The following is a 14,979-nucleotide window of genomic DNA, read 5'->3' on the forward strand; positions in this document are numbered from 1 at the left end:
TCAGGGATCTTCATTTGAACACTTCACTCAGACCTATCCTTACCTGCAGTATGCCTCACCCTGGCCCTTGCTGTGGAACTTTTATAACATTCTTGTACAATTCTGAAGCTTTAGTAACTTAAGTTGTGGGTATCAAAGAGCCATCTGTAACCCCTCCCAGGTACTGAGACAGCAATATTTCTTCTCCCAACCCATCTGAGGTTCAGGTCTGCCGGCAGCCACAGGGCACATCTCCCCTTCTTGCCCACAGGAGCCATTTTCCAGTTGTTTCATTAACTGAAATTAGTTGGTATTATGTACAATTGCATAAGGCAGTAGTCCTGAACGTTAGCCCATTTCTTTATATAAGCCATCTAAATAGTTTATTGTTACATATGACCTAAGGGATATTAAAGTTAAAATCACTCAAGGACTTCATGCAGGTACTCCACATTCTGAAATGACTTCACTGTCCTTTCCTACTTGCCTGTTTTGTAGTCCCTTTTCTCAAAGTTTCAGTTTCTCTTAGAGAGCTAACAGGCAATTCAATGAGTGGTTACCAATTAACCTTCAGAATACAGTGGGGCCCTGACTCACGAGTGTCCCCACTAACGAGTTTTTTGAGATACCAGCTGTCTCTCGGCTGATTTTTTGCATTGAGTTGATAGAGTAATTTGAGTTAATGAGCTCCTTAACGAGCTCGGTCTCGGAACGAATTAAACTCGTAAGTCAAGGCACCACTGAAACACCTTTCCATTTAGGCTCCTTCTAGAGTCCCAATATCTTGAGGAAGGGACGGACTCTAATGTCAGGCTCTGTGGCACCAGTGTCTTCTGTTGGCTCTGGCCCTGTATGGCTTCTCCTTTCTAGAGTCCTCTTTTTCCAGTCTGAAATAGGAGGCATGCATTGCCTCTGCTGGTTCCAGAGGATGCAGGAAGCTAAGTTTGTGAACTCCCAGGTGCTGTAGCCAGCACCCTAATCAGTGACCTTCCCAGCTGCTTCTGAGCTTTAGTTGCCTTTGCGTCTTGTTTTGCTCCCATGTTCCCCTTCCCTTAGTCATGTGATGCAGGAAGAGAGCGCAAATGATATGGAATGTGAGCAGCTGCCAGCAGAGACACTGCGACAAGTGACCATTCACCGAGACCCTATATATGGCTTTGGCTTCGTGGCCGGCAGTGAGAGGCCTGTGGTGGTGCGATCTGTGAGGCCAGGTAGGTGTCCCTCAGGGTGCTCCCCTGGCCCGGGCTCCTATCCCCCAGCACCCATATATCTTCCCAAAGAGCAGAGATCCTGAGTACAATGTGTTGCCAATGAATTAATGAAGAGTGGGTGAAAACTTGCCAGCTAATCACTGTGTAAGGGAGCTGGTCTTTTAAGACTGATTGGCACAAGCCTTTCAGCCTGCTTGGGGCCCTAGGAAGAGGCTGCAGTTGATGGTTGAGTAAGGTCTGGGTCTTAATAAAGCTTTTTATTTGTATAGAACCTTCACAGAAGAGCCATGCCTTGGATAAAAATTTTAATTTCAATTCAACAAGTATTTATAGATTGCCTACTCTAAGTCCAGCAAGGTTATAGGGAAGTACATGACATATTTCCCGTCCCCAAGAATCTAACCATCTGGCTGTGGAGACTGGTACACACTCATGAACTAGGTCAGTCATTGAAGACTGGAATCAGAATACAGATCATAGGTGGAAGAGGGGAAGGGAGGGGAGGGGAGGGGAGGTAAGCACCTACTGTGTGTTTTATATAATCTCGTTTAATCCTCACAACCAAGCCTGCAAGGTAAGTAATAACATTCTCATTTTGTAAACGAGGAAACTGAGGCAGAAAGGAAGAGAAATGACTTGTCCAGGGTCACTTGTCTAAAAAAAACAGCAGAGGCAGAATTTGCACCTGAGCCTATCTGATACCACTCAGGGGAAGCAGGGCTTGAATGAAGCCATGTGGGATGAAACAAGGGAAAGCTCCACCTGAAGTGTGAAACATACCATCATGAGTGAAATGGGAAAAGGCCTAAGAACTGTTTTGTTCCAAACCTGCTAGGCATTGACAGAAAAGACAGACAGAAAGTAGCTTTGTTCCTGGTTTGCTGGGCCTGAGGCTTTAGATGTTTACAACAGTTTCTCGCTCAGTCAAGAGGAGCAGCCAGAGTACAAACTGGTCTAGCAGAAATTTGATGAATTTTTCAATCCTCAAAGGAAAACAAAAAAAAAGATTTTTGTAAGCTCTCTCTTCAACTAGAGGGCATAGAGAAAAAACAATTCAGTACAGGAGTTGGTGGCTGACCTCAGGCTCCTGAGTCAGTCATGGAGTTTGACAAGAGGTTTATGAATTTCTGATCAGAAATGAAATTTGTCCAGGGTAAGAGGAACCACATAAGACTTAGTAACAGACCATCAGGAGCCCAAGCCCCTTCTTTCTCTTCAAATGAGACAGAATTCACAGGGCTAAAGGAAGCCCCCACTTCAAGTGGTATAACAAAGAGGAAGGGTTGGAAGAGTGGAAAGAGGAAAGCCACAGGCAAGAGCCACAGAAAGCTATGGGTCTGGCAAGCCCAGCCCAATGAAGACTTGGGCTGACCCACAGAGCTGTTTCTGGACTAGGTGGTTCCCAAATGCAGATGACTTATTTGGTATTTAGAAAAAGACAAGAAGCATCCTACAGAGAAATGACTATGGCTGAGCATACCAACAAACCATTCTGTGAAAGCAGAAGATTGATGCTATATACCACTGCTATCAGAGAGTTGAGTTTCATAAGAACCATTTCCACTAAAAGGAAGAAAGGGAGAAAGGAAGTGAGAGAGTAGATAGAGTGGCCTCCACTTAAAAGATTGGCATTTGTGGGAGAGGTAGATAAAAGGAATAAAATGAGTTGCAGAAACTGTCCCTGGGAGGATATAATAATGAACATTTATCAAATTCTTACCAACATCAATCAAGTGTTTTAAGTATTATATATTCGTCATCTCATTTATCCTCCCAACACTCTTATAATGTATTATAGGTCCAGGTATTTTCCCATTTTACAGATGAGGAAAGAGATTCGGAGAGAGATTAAATGTCTAGTCCAAGGTCACACAACCAGTGAATGGCAATTGGGATTAGAGTTCAGGTCTGACTGGCCGAAAAGCCTGCTTCTCTGCTCCTGGAGTCTTTGAGTATCATTGTAGTTGGAGTGGTGAAACCTGCTGGCTGAGCCTGCATAGCCACCCTCAAAACACAAGCTCCATGCTATAGAGCCATTGAACTCTGTACTCAAGTGATATAGTTGCTTGTTTTTTTTGTTCATGTTTTTGGAATTTGCATAGCACACTATTTTGTAGAGAGGGGGAGCAGTTGGTATCTAGTCCTTTTAAGTGGACACAAACAAGAGTCCACGCTGTTTTGATATTGGGATATGTCATTAAACATTTATTTTAGGTTTGAGTGAGCCTGTGTCTGACTTCTCATTCTCCTTCAATCTCTGAAAAGCTTTTCTTCAAGAAGATTTTTGCTAAACAACAGCCTGTATCCCTCTACCCCCACCCTTTACCTCAACCAAGAAAGCACATCCCTCAAACAGATCGGCTTTCTTAACCTCAACAATAGAAACGGAAATGAGAAAAAACAATTTCCAACTGCCCGTGATGTAAGGTCTGTGCCTTTTCCCCCTCATATATTGGAGAGGAGCTTCTCTCAGAGTGGAAAGAAAATAAGCCCTTTGGGTTTTTTAGTGGATCCCCTTGTCTCCAGGAAAGTGAATGCCTAAATCATTACAGAGCAGTGAGTATGAATATATTCAAGTAAGGAGATTCCTCCTGTCACATGTACCACCTCCAGTAGTCTGGAAGTCATTCCGTGTGCCTGAGCAGAAGCCTCCTGGTGAAGTGAAAGCTTGTGTTACTCTTTAGAACCAAGCCAGGAGAGCAGTCATTAACCTAGCCCGAGACCTATGCTATCATACCACACCCAACCAAAGGAGGTCCACTTCATTCTTTTTCTTCAGTCCTCTGCCCTCCATCTGCCACAGGCAGCAGTGGCACAGAGCTCAAAGAGCACCCCTACCACCGGCACCATTCAGTCTACGCTGTCTCCTATAGACCTCAGCACCCACTTCAGCTTCCTCAGACACTGGTGACTCTTTTCGACCTGTGCTTTACCAGCAGTGGCCCCAAGCCCTCATGCCTCTCTCCTCTCCTCTGCAGGAGGCCCCTCTGAGGACAAGCTCCTGGCTGGTGACCAGATTGTGGCTATTAATGAGGAGGACGTGAGTGAAGCCCCAAGGGAGAGGTTCATAGAACTCATCAGGTAACAGAGGCCTTCTGGGCCTTGGCAGGAGCTGAGCACTATTCCTTCCCATTCCCCACCAGTGGCATAGGGCTACCATGGCCCTCCCTGGCACTGAGAAATGACCCCTTCCAAGAACAGTGGCCCTAGCCAGGGCTTCTAGCTACCCAGGACTTCAGGATCCAGCCCTTCTGGAACCCCAGGGGTCATCATCACACACTCTGGCTTAGCCTTCTGCATTGATGTGAGCAGCCACAAAGAAAAGCCTCCTGCCAGAGCTCACCTCTCATCTTCCTCATCACTACTTATCTCACTGAAATCCCTTGATTTTTTATTTACTGTGCAGTGGTACAGACCAAGTGACCAATGAGAACCAAATATGCCATTAAAAGAATGCTCTGAGATAAGCACAGTGTGAACAAGACATTGTTTTTCACCTCTCTACCCGGTCTAAAATAAAAAGCCAAGGAGAAAATCCAAATCCCTGGCCAGTGGGTTGAGGAAGGGAACCTACCATTGTGGATTTTACTCATGGTGTGTGTGAGCCCTTCATGTCCTCTATGGATGGGGGCAGGTGAGAGAGAGGAGTATCAGGGGGCCACCATCATCTGTACATGGGGGTAATCATATTGGCTTTTCCTTTTCCTTACACCATACACACCACATACCGCACACATCATGCCACCACAGCTTACACACACCATACCCCCACCATGCCACCACACACCACATATACACCACGTGCATATACCATTCACTCCACATACCACACACACACACTTCACATACCATGCCATCACATAGCACTCACACACCACATACCACATATATACCCCATGCACAGCACATATACAGTCACACACACACACACACACACACACACACAACATGCAGACTATATACCCCCATACCATTCCACACAAACAACACACATTGAACATGCCACCAGCTAATACACACATAACACACACCATGCAAACCATGTAGCACACACACACACACACACACACACACACACCATGTCCTCACATAGTGCACACACACCACAGAATCACACTATGCCACCACAAACTATATACACACCATGCACAATACACACCATGCACACATACTCATAACATGCCACCACATTACCATACAAATGATGCATTACACACATACCCATATCTACCTGTGTCACATGCTTATGTGCATACATACATATGCCATACATACTCCCCTACCTCAAACTCCCATGACATGCACACATACATACCAACCACATACCCCCTTGCATAGATTTGTTGATAAGAAATGAGTGTACAGAGGTGAAGAATTTAAATTCTATGGGCTAACCTCTGTTTAGGGCAGTGATGGCGAACCTTTTGAGTTCGGTGTGTCAGCATTTTGAAAGACCCTAACTCTGGTGCCATATCACATATAGAAATTTTTTGATATTTGCAACCATAGTAAAACAAAGATTTATATTTTTGATATTTATTTTATATATTTAAATGCCATTTAACAAAGAAAAATCAACCAAAAAAATGAGTTTGCGTGTCACCTCTGACACGCGTGTCATAGGTTTGCCATCACTGGTTTAGGGTATCTTGGCTTATCTCCCCAAATGGAACCATGTGCTGGCTCTCTCACTCTCTTTCTCTGCCTTATTTCATCTGTTCCATATCTGCTTCCATCTCCTTCAACCCCTCTTGGTTCAGAGTGTTTTTATCCCACTCATCTTTCTTGTTCTCCCAAAACCCACCTGTCCCCAAGCCCCTGCCTTCCATTCAAAGGCAGACTTAGTGCCCTGTGTATTGAACAACACTCTCTTACTAGCTCTGGAGGGGTTTGGAATGCTGCCTCTTTTTAAAAAATGTATTTTATTTATTTTCTATGTTAATCCTCACCTGAGGATATTCTTCCATTGAATTTTAGAGAGTAGAAGGTAGAGAGAAATATCGATGTGAGAGAGACACATCAATTGGTTGCCTCCCACAAGGGCCCTGACCAGGGCTGGGGATCCGTCCTGCAACCAAGGTACATGCCCTTGACCAGAATTTAACCCAGGACCCTTGAGTCTGTGGGCCAATGCTCTATCCACTGAGCCAAACCGGCTAGGGCTGGAATGCTTCCTGTTGAAGTCTAGAGCAAGCCTTCCTTGACATGCTCCCTGTCCAGCTCAATGTCTTGAAATGTGTCTGGTTCCTAAGGAGCTTTAGTTTGTCTCTTCTATAAGTTCAGTTTTCCATTGTATTTCCCACCCTCCACCCTTCTCCCTCTATTACCACACCAGTATGAGGTGAGTTCTTTCAACTCCATCAGGACACATTGGGGTTCTTCCAGCCCGACCCCTCAGAAGCCTGTGCTTTGCTTCCAGTGGATATCTTTGCACCCTAGAATGAGTTAGCCCAATTTTGTGAAGGAGTTTAGAGCTCCTTCAGGTCAAAATGGAGCTTTCTCATTTGATAACCTCAGCGGCTAGTGGATCATTCATTCATTCAATAAATATTTATTATTGAGTGTCTACTGTGCACCAGATACTGTTCTACGGCACTGAACATACAACAGCGAATAAGACAGACAAAATCTATGCACATTAGAGTTTACATTTTGGTGGAATGAAATACACTATAAACAATAAACATGATAAGTAATTGTATAATATACTAGAAGTTGATGAATGTTATTGAAGACTAGAAAGTGGATCAGGATAAAGAGGATCAGTAGTGCTTGGCCCAGAAGAAGTACAGGATGCAACTTTAAATAGCATAGCCGGTGTCTACTCATGGAGAAGTGACATTTGAAGAAAGACTTGAAAGAGGTGAGGTTGCTGGAAAAAGAGAAGAGCCAGGGCAGAGGCCCTAAGACAGGAGTGTGTCTGGCATGTTTGTGGAACAGAAGAGAAGCCAGTGTGTGGAGTGGGGTAAGCAAGGGGGAGAATTGTAGCCACTATAAGGACTTGTGCTTTGTTCTACATGAAATGGGAAGACATGCTAGGGGCTGGAGCAGACAAGTCACATAATATGACTTACACTATGTCCCTGCCCTCTTCAAGAGAGATTTTTTTCATTGTGTTTTCCTTGGAACACAACTTCTTCCTTCTCCTGGGAGCATCCCAGACTCTGGCACTGATTCATCCCGGAACTTTACCTCACTGAATATAGGTAATGTTCCAAGTCCTTAAGCAGGAGGCCTTGGCCTTTCTTGAATACCAGAACCAAGAGCATTTTGACTCTGTTTCTTGAATACCTTTGTTTCCAGAAACATTTAAAAAAGACCAGCAAGAAGAGGGGAAGGGACGCTCCTTCAAGGCAAATTCTTTCCAGTACTTTTAGTTCTTTTAAAGGATTATATATCCCTGGGAGAAGATGTTCATACCTCACAGCCTGTTTGATCATTGGCATAATTCTTGTTGGAAGAGTTTCAAATTCTTCATCTTTTTGACTATTTGCTATCTGGAGAGTCTTGGCTTCCATCTGTGGCTCCCTGGCTCTCATTTTTTGGTCATTCAATTAAAACAAATCTGATGAGTATGAGTCATAATGACCAAATGACCTCCTTTGGGTTCTTCCTTTGAATTTCCCCTCTTGCTTAAATACCAAATTGCCACTAATCATAGTACATGGCTCCTGAGACTGATTGTGTGCCCTTTGAGTTCCATAATTCAGACCTTTAGTTTTCCTTGAGAATTTTCTAGTCTACAGATAAATTTCCTCCTAAAGTTTGGGGATTTCTACAGAGAGAATGTGAGAAGGACTATAAAAAAGAAGACCTGAAAAAATGATAAATTCAGTGATAACAGTAATACCATTTAAAATGCCTGTGTGAACCTATGTGGATGATTTATGTCAGCTGCCACAAATGACGGGAGGCAGAGGCAGCCCCCTGTCCTAATCCATATACCTGAATGCAGCCCAGGGGGAAATTCTGGTGTTGCTTCTTGTGCTAGATGAATACCTAGTGCATGATACACTACTCTCCTATTCCCTCTTCTCTCTGTAGGAGCGCTAAGGAATTCATCGTTCTTACAGTTCTGCACACTCATCAGGTGAGTGAGCCTCTTTGCCATCCACCCTTCCTTCTGAAATGTGAGGACTCCATATTGGAAAGTGATAGTGATGGGAGACAGTATGGGAGGAGAAACTAGGACCAACATTTTGTGAGCCAAGGATTTAGGAGTGAACTTAAAACATATCTTCTGAACATCTTGTCTGCTCTCACATCCAAGGCTTGAGGATTTTGAAGGGCTATACTCTACTATGTTCTGCCCTGTGCCCTTTGCTTTACCCCACTAAAGCTGTCCATTGTCACAGTTCCAGACGTATTTTATGCCTCTTTTTTGCTGTGTCCCATGAAAATTTACCTGTCCAGTGTTTAACTCCCATAAAGTCTTTGTAGACAGTGAGTGCTAATATTATTCATTAATTCATACAGATATTTACTAAATGGCCTACAATGTATGAGACCCAAAACTGTGGGGGGTGATTTAGGGTTCCCAGGTGATTTGGGGGGTGACTGCGGGAGGGCACAGGTCGGGCTGAGGAAACCCCCCCCCCCCGCCCCAGTGCACTGGGCCTCTAGTTTAACATACTAGTAAAGTTGCTGAGGAGGGACAGTTTGACAAACAGGTTGATCTGTGTCCTAGTTCAGTCACTAATTGGCTGTGAACAGTTAAAAGGTCAGTTCCATTTTCTGAACCTCTTTCCTCATCCATACATTGAGGGTTTAGACTAGAGCAATGTTTCCCAGACTTGCCTAATTAGATAGTCAGCAGGACTACTTATTAAAAGTGAAAATTCCTAGGCTCCTCTCCTTAAGAATTGGACTCAGAAGAAGACTTAGTGTCCATTATGAGGTTGCATCCTTATAGTAATTTTAACCCAAATGCACAAATCCAGGTGTAAAACTTTTGTGTGCAAAACTCAGAGCCCTTCTTACACCTCCAGTATGGTTGTCCCTTCCAAGTGTCCTCAACACTCCCCTATACACGAGCACTGAGGCCCCACACCCATGCCGTAGCCATCAGAGAGGTCACATCTCTTGGGGGTGGGGAGCATGAAATCAGGAGGTTCACAAAGTAGGATTCACCTGAGCTAGATCTTGAAGGACAGCAGGATTTCCTAGCCAAAGATGGAAGAAAGATTGTCCAGAGAGATGACATTTCTGTGCAAAGCCAGAACAGTGCACAGGTGCGAGTCAGGGGGATAAGGTTCAACTCAAACTCTGGCACTAACCACCTCTCCCCTCGGCCCCCAGTGCTCTTCTGTGTCAGTGTGAACCTCACACAATACATTCATGCACACATATTCTCTCCCTCCTTCCTGCTCTCTCCTTCCCCCTCTGACATGCTTGCTCCCCGGTGGCTAGACCTTTGTCAATCACAATTCTCCTCTGTCTTTAAGCAGGGAAGCCTTGCCCTCCCTTGGAGAATGTTACCATAGGCCTCTCCCTCCCCACCTTACTGTGAATGTGTAGTTGCCTATTGGGCAGTGGATAGTCAGTCCCCACTCCCCAATCTTCTGTCATGAAAATAGCTACTAGTTCTCTCCTAAGCACATGCTTGTTGTGTCATTAGAAGTACTGATCTGATCAGAGATTCACTGTGAGTTATTTTGTTAGGTCTCTTCAAATGTCACCAGCTTATAGAAGCCTTCCGCAACTTCCCTAGCATCTACCTGTCACTATCTCCTGATACTGCCTAATTTTTTCATCAGAACTGAAATCTTTGTTTTTAAATTTTTCTATTTTAAAATAATTGTGGAGAAGGTATAAGGGGGATAAATAGTGATAGAAGGAGACTTGATTTGGGTGGTGAACACACAATAAAATATGCAGGTGTATTATAGAATTGTACACCTGAAACCTATATAACTTTATTAACCAATATCACCCCAATAAATTCAGTAAAAATAAATAATTGTAAATTTACAGGAATTTGAAAGTCTAATAGAGACATCCCTGTGTACCCTTATGCCTGTTTCTCCCAATGTCTACATCTTTCATATCTACAGTACTATATCAATGCCAAGCCAAAGTCAGGACATCAATACAATGTGTGTATATGGTTCAGTGTCAGTCTATCACATGTGTGGTTTATGTATCCACCAAAACAGTCAAGATACTGGTCAGTTATGTCACTAAAAGGACCCATCATGTTGCCCTTTTATATCTATAGCTACCTCCTCCTCATGCCTCAGTCCTTGTCAACTACTAATCTGTTCTATAGTTTCTGTAACTGCATCATTTCAAGAATATTATATAAATGGAATAATAAAGTATGTAACCTTTTGGGATTTCTTTTTATTCAGCATTATGCCCTTGTGATTCATCCAAGTTGTTGCATATATCAATAGTCTTTCTCCTTTTGCTGCTGAGTAGTATTCCATGGTGTGGATATACCACAGTTTGTTTAGTAATCCACCTATTGAAGGACATCTGGGTTTTTTTCAGGTTTGGGCTAGTGTGAATAGAGCTGCTATAAACATTCATGTACAGGTTTTTTGTGAACCTAAGTTTTCATTTCTCTGGGGAAAATGCTCCAAAGTGCTATTGCTCAGTCATGTATTAAATGTATGTTTAGTTTATTAAAGAAACTAACAGACCATTTTCCAGAGTAACATTTTACATTCCTGTGAAATATTATATTTATATGTATTTTGTCTATATCCCTCATTTGAATGTCAGCTCCACAAGGGTAGGGACTGTATTTTGTTCACTGCTTGTATTCCCCAGTGCTTGGAATAGCACCTGGCATAGAGTAGGCACTTGATAAACATTTGTTGAAGGAATGAAGGAAACCCAAGTTTCAGCCATCGCAGCAACCTGAACTAAGCTAGTGTTCAAACTTTGCTTCAGAATGAAAAGCCAAACACTCCCCTGCATCTGTGTCCCAACTGTATCATCCCAGTGACCCAGTTCTAATGCCCCCACTGACCCATTCCATGGCCTCTTTGCTATGGTCAGGCTGCTTCCTTTCTCCTCCTTGTGCATTTCTTATGTCTTACTGCCCTGCGACTTCTGTCCTTGTATTACTCCACATCTCTTCTAATAGATGGGTGTTTCCTTTAAGATTTGGCATGAGACTCATGTCTTCCAAACGCCTGTTCCTTATTAACCTCAGTGAGTGTTTCTACTTCATTCATTCTTTTATTCATCAAACATTTACTGAATGCCTACTATTCTAGGTGCTCTTCCAGACTGGAAATATAGCAATGCACAGGACAAATAAAGTTCCTACTCTCAGAGAGCTTAAATTCTAGTACTTGGCCTTGTGCTCTCTAAACCCTTTGAGAATAAATGTGGGGGAACACATCTACACAGAGGTGATAGTCAAAACAATTAGCAGCCTGTACAAAGGGGACATCTAATCAGAATGCAAGCCATCCACAGGCACAAGAGCAGAGTGTTGGAGGTCTTCTAACTCTGCTGGGTGTTAACCCTTTGGTTGATCATTTGTAAAGAGGTCCCAAGAGAGAGATCAGGTGGCACCCAGGAGGCTTAAAGCAATAGGTGTGGTCAGACCAGTCCATCCTGATTGAATGTCAATCTTGAATTTATGTACAGTTAATCTTTGTTATTAACAGAGTGTGTTTGCAAATTTGCCTAGTCCTTAAAATGTTTTTCTAACCACAAAATTAACACTCACAGTACTTTTCTAGTCATTTGCAGACATACACAGAGCATGAAAAATTTGAGTCTCTCCGATTTACACATTACCAACTGAGGTCAAACAAGTCAATACTCTGTCTTCTTGTTTCAGCTGTCATACAAAGGTATCCCAGAGGATGAAGATGGTAGGGGGCAGTGCACTGTAGTGCAAAAAGCTTGGGCTCTGGGGACAGTTGCATAGGGTTTGAATCCCAGCTCTCAACCCCGTTAGTGGGGTGGCCTTAGGCAAGTCACTTAACACTTCAGAACCTCATTTTCTCCTGGTAAAATAAAGAAAATAGAAACTACAGGATGAGTTGCTTTTAGAATTTAAGATTATAATATAACTGAAACATACACAAACTTTTCCCCTAGGAGCAACTGTTCAGTATTCATTAGTTTAGTTTTTGAGGTGACTTTATAGACCATAACTACTGTGAAGAAGACAAATCAACTGAAAGAATCTTCTCTCTAAAGCTATAGTGAAAGCTTCTTCCCCAGCATATCTTCAGTGTTATAGCCCCTACATCACAGAACATAGTACTGTGTCCACAGCAGTCACTTGGCATCTCATGGGTGCATGAATGGTATGTCTTCTTACCAAACCCTCATCATGTTCAAACTTGATTACTACTTCTTCTGGAAGACAGTGTCCCAATAGATCCAGAATGTGATCCAGTGATCTATGTTTAATAAGAGCCATAAGTAAATTTATTGCTCAGTAGAATTTGGGAAACATTGGACCAGACAATCTCTATGGCTCCTGCCAGCTCCCACATTCCATGACTGATAATGGTCTAATATAGTGGTTCTCACCCCCTGGATATGCAATGGAACCACCTGAGAAGCTCTTACAAATATTAATATTTGAGCTCTAGCCCTGACTGAGCCCTGGGGATGGAGCTTAGGTATTGGTCTTTTGAAAGAATCCCAGATTAATCTGATATGTAGCCAAGATACATATTATGAACTATTGGTCTAATATGTAGTCTCTTTCAGATGATATTTTCTTTTTAAAGGAGTTTACTCATACCGTGGAAGACCATTTGGAAATTTATTGGGCAGTCACAGAGGTGACCAGGGCCCCTCAAACTATTCTGCATAGTTAGCCACTTATTAAGCCTATATGTATTTAAGGGTGTTCTTAATCTTTGACCAATTATTCCCCACAATTGACTGAATATGTATTAATTTTGTCACCATTAGACCTTGGCACATAGCATGTCCTCAATAAATATTTTATAGCTATTTTATTTTTTATTTTATTTATTTATTTTTTTATTGCCCTTGACTGGAATTGAACCTGGGACCCTTCAGTCCACAGGCCAATGCTCTATCCACTGAGCCAAACTGGTCAGGGCATCAATAAATATTTTAAAGTAAAGTACTCGGTTGTGACCTAGAATGGCCCTGATAAAGCAAGCAGACAGTCCCTTCAAATGAAACCCTAATTTTCTGGTTCTGAACACTTAGCCTATATCCAAAGAGCCACCCTCTGCTTAGAGCCACCTGGCCAGAAAAAAAAAAAAAACAACAAAATAATTGGAACCACTGCAGAAGAATTGCTTTTACACAGAGCCTCTTAAAGTGTAGTGCTTGGCCAATATTAGATACTCAAATAATATTTGCTGAATTAATTCATTATTAACCTTAGCTATCAGCTATCTTTTTTTTCTGTGCTACTCTGTGCTTGGTGCTAAGGGAAGACATCTGATATAATAAAAGAGAAACATGTAAATTTACCACCCCTCCGTTATGCTCACCAGCCAATCAGGTGTGAGTATTCAAATTAACCTGACAAAGATGGGGGTTAATTTGCATATGTAGGTGTCAAGCGCCCCGGTAGGTGAGGCCAGCCATGCCTAGCCACAACTGCGGGCTCCCAGGACCTTCGCCGGCAAAGAGCAGAAGGGAGAGCGGGCAGAGAGTGGAAGGTTTGGAGGACTTGGCAGAGCAGGAGGCCGCTGGACATAGAGCAGAGCGAGAGAGACGGAGGCTTGGAGGGCATTGCTTCCTCTGTCACCCCAGCTTCCTCATCACAGCTGTGGAAACTGACAGCAGGGAGGAGGAAGTCCCACCCCCACAGAATCAGCCAGAATCAGCCGTTGGTCAGACAGCTCTCAGCGTCCTGACAGCCAGGACTCTCATTCACCTGCATCTCAGACCGTGTTGTTGATACAACGTAGCTCTGCAGCCGAAAGATGCTGGTGTTATTGACAGAAAAATGTTTGAAGAGCAACATGCATCTGATCTTGCCATACTGTTTTAGAATACACGGACAAGTTTATCACCGTACTGGAACTTCACATCCTTCGGATGGGGTTTCTCAGAAGTTTGCTCAACTCTATATTTTGGATACAGCCGAAGCTACTAGTAAGATTATCAATGCCAGAAAACCAGGGCTGCTCAGAAAGATTCATGATCAACATCAACAACCTCATGCATGAAATAAATGAATTAACAAAATCGTACAAGATGCTACATGAGGTAGAAAAGGAAGCCCAATCTGAAGCAGCAGCAAAAGGTATTGCTCCCACAGAAGTAACAATGGCAATTAAATATGACCGTAACAGTGACCCAGATAGATATAATTCTCCCTGTGTAACCGAGGATGCTATCATATTCAGAAAGGAAGATGGAGAACCTCCTTTTGAAAGGGTCTTGCTCATTCATTGTAAACCAGATCCCAATAATCCAAATGCCACTAAAATGAAACAAATCAGTATCCTGTTTCCTACATTAGATGCAATGACATATCCTATTCTTTTTCCACATGGTGAAAAAGGCTGGGGAACAGAAATTGCATTAAGACTCAGAGACAACACTGTAATCGACAATAATACTAGACAAAATGTAAGGACATGAGTCACACAAATGCAGTATTATGGATTTCATCTCTCTGTGTGGGACACATTCAATCCTATTTTAAATGCAGGAAAATTAACTGAACAGTTTATTGTGGATTCGATTTCAAAAATGGAGGCCAACCAATCTAAGTTAAGAGTTGAAAAATATAGTGGTTTGATGGATTATCTCAAATCTAGATCTGAAAATGACAATGTGCCGATTGGTAAAATGATAATACTTCCATCATCTTCTG

At 42.8% G+C, this 14,979-nt stretch overlaps 1 protein-coding gene across 1 annotated transcript in view; it reads left to right on the forward strand.

Annotated features, from left to right (window-relative positions):
- Window positions 1–14,979, forward strand: part of FRMPD3 (FERM and PDZ domain containing 3) — an 89,482-nt gene that overhangs the window by 15,273 nt on the left and 59,230 nt on the right. The window contains exons 3-5 of the mRNA XM_006769416.2: window positions 1,036–1,190; window positions 4,169–4,271; window positions 8,235–8,280. Coding sequence (XP_006769479.2) covers window positions 1,036–1,190; window positions 4,169–4,271; window positions 8,235–8,280 — 304 coding nt within the window. The remainder of the gene's footprint in view (window positions 1–1,035; window positions 1,191–4,168; window positions 4,272–8,234; window positions 8,281–14,979) is intronic.

The sequence above is a fragment of the Myotis davidii genome, unplaced genomic scaffold, assembly GCF_000327345.1.
Source record: "Myotis davidii unplaced genomic scaffold, ASM32734v1 scaffold563, whole genome shotgun sequence".
Lineage (NCBI taxonomy): Eukaryota > Metazoa > Chordata > Mammalia > Chiroptera > Vespertilionidae > Myotis > Myotis davidii.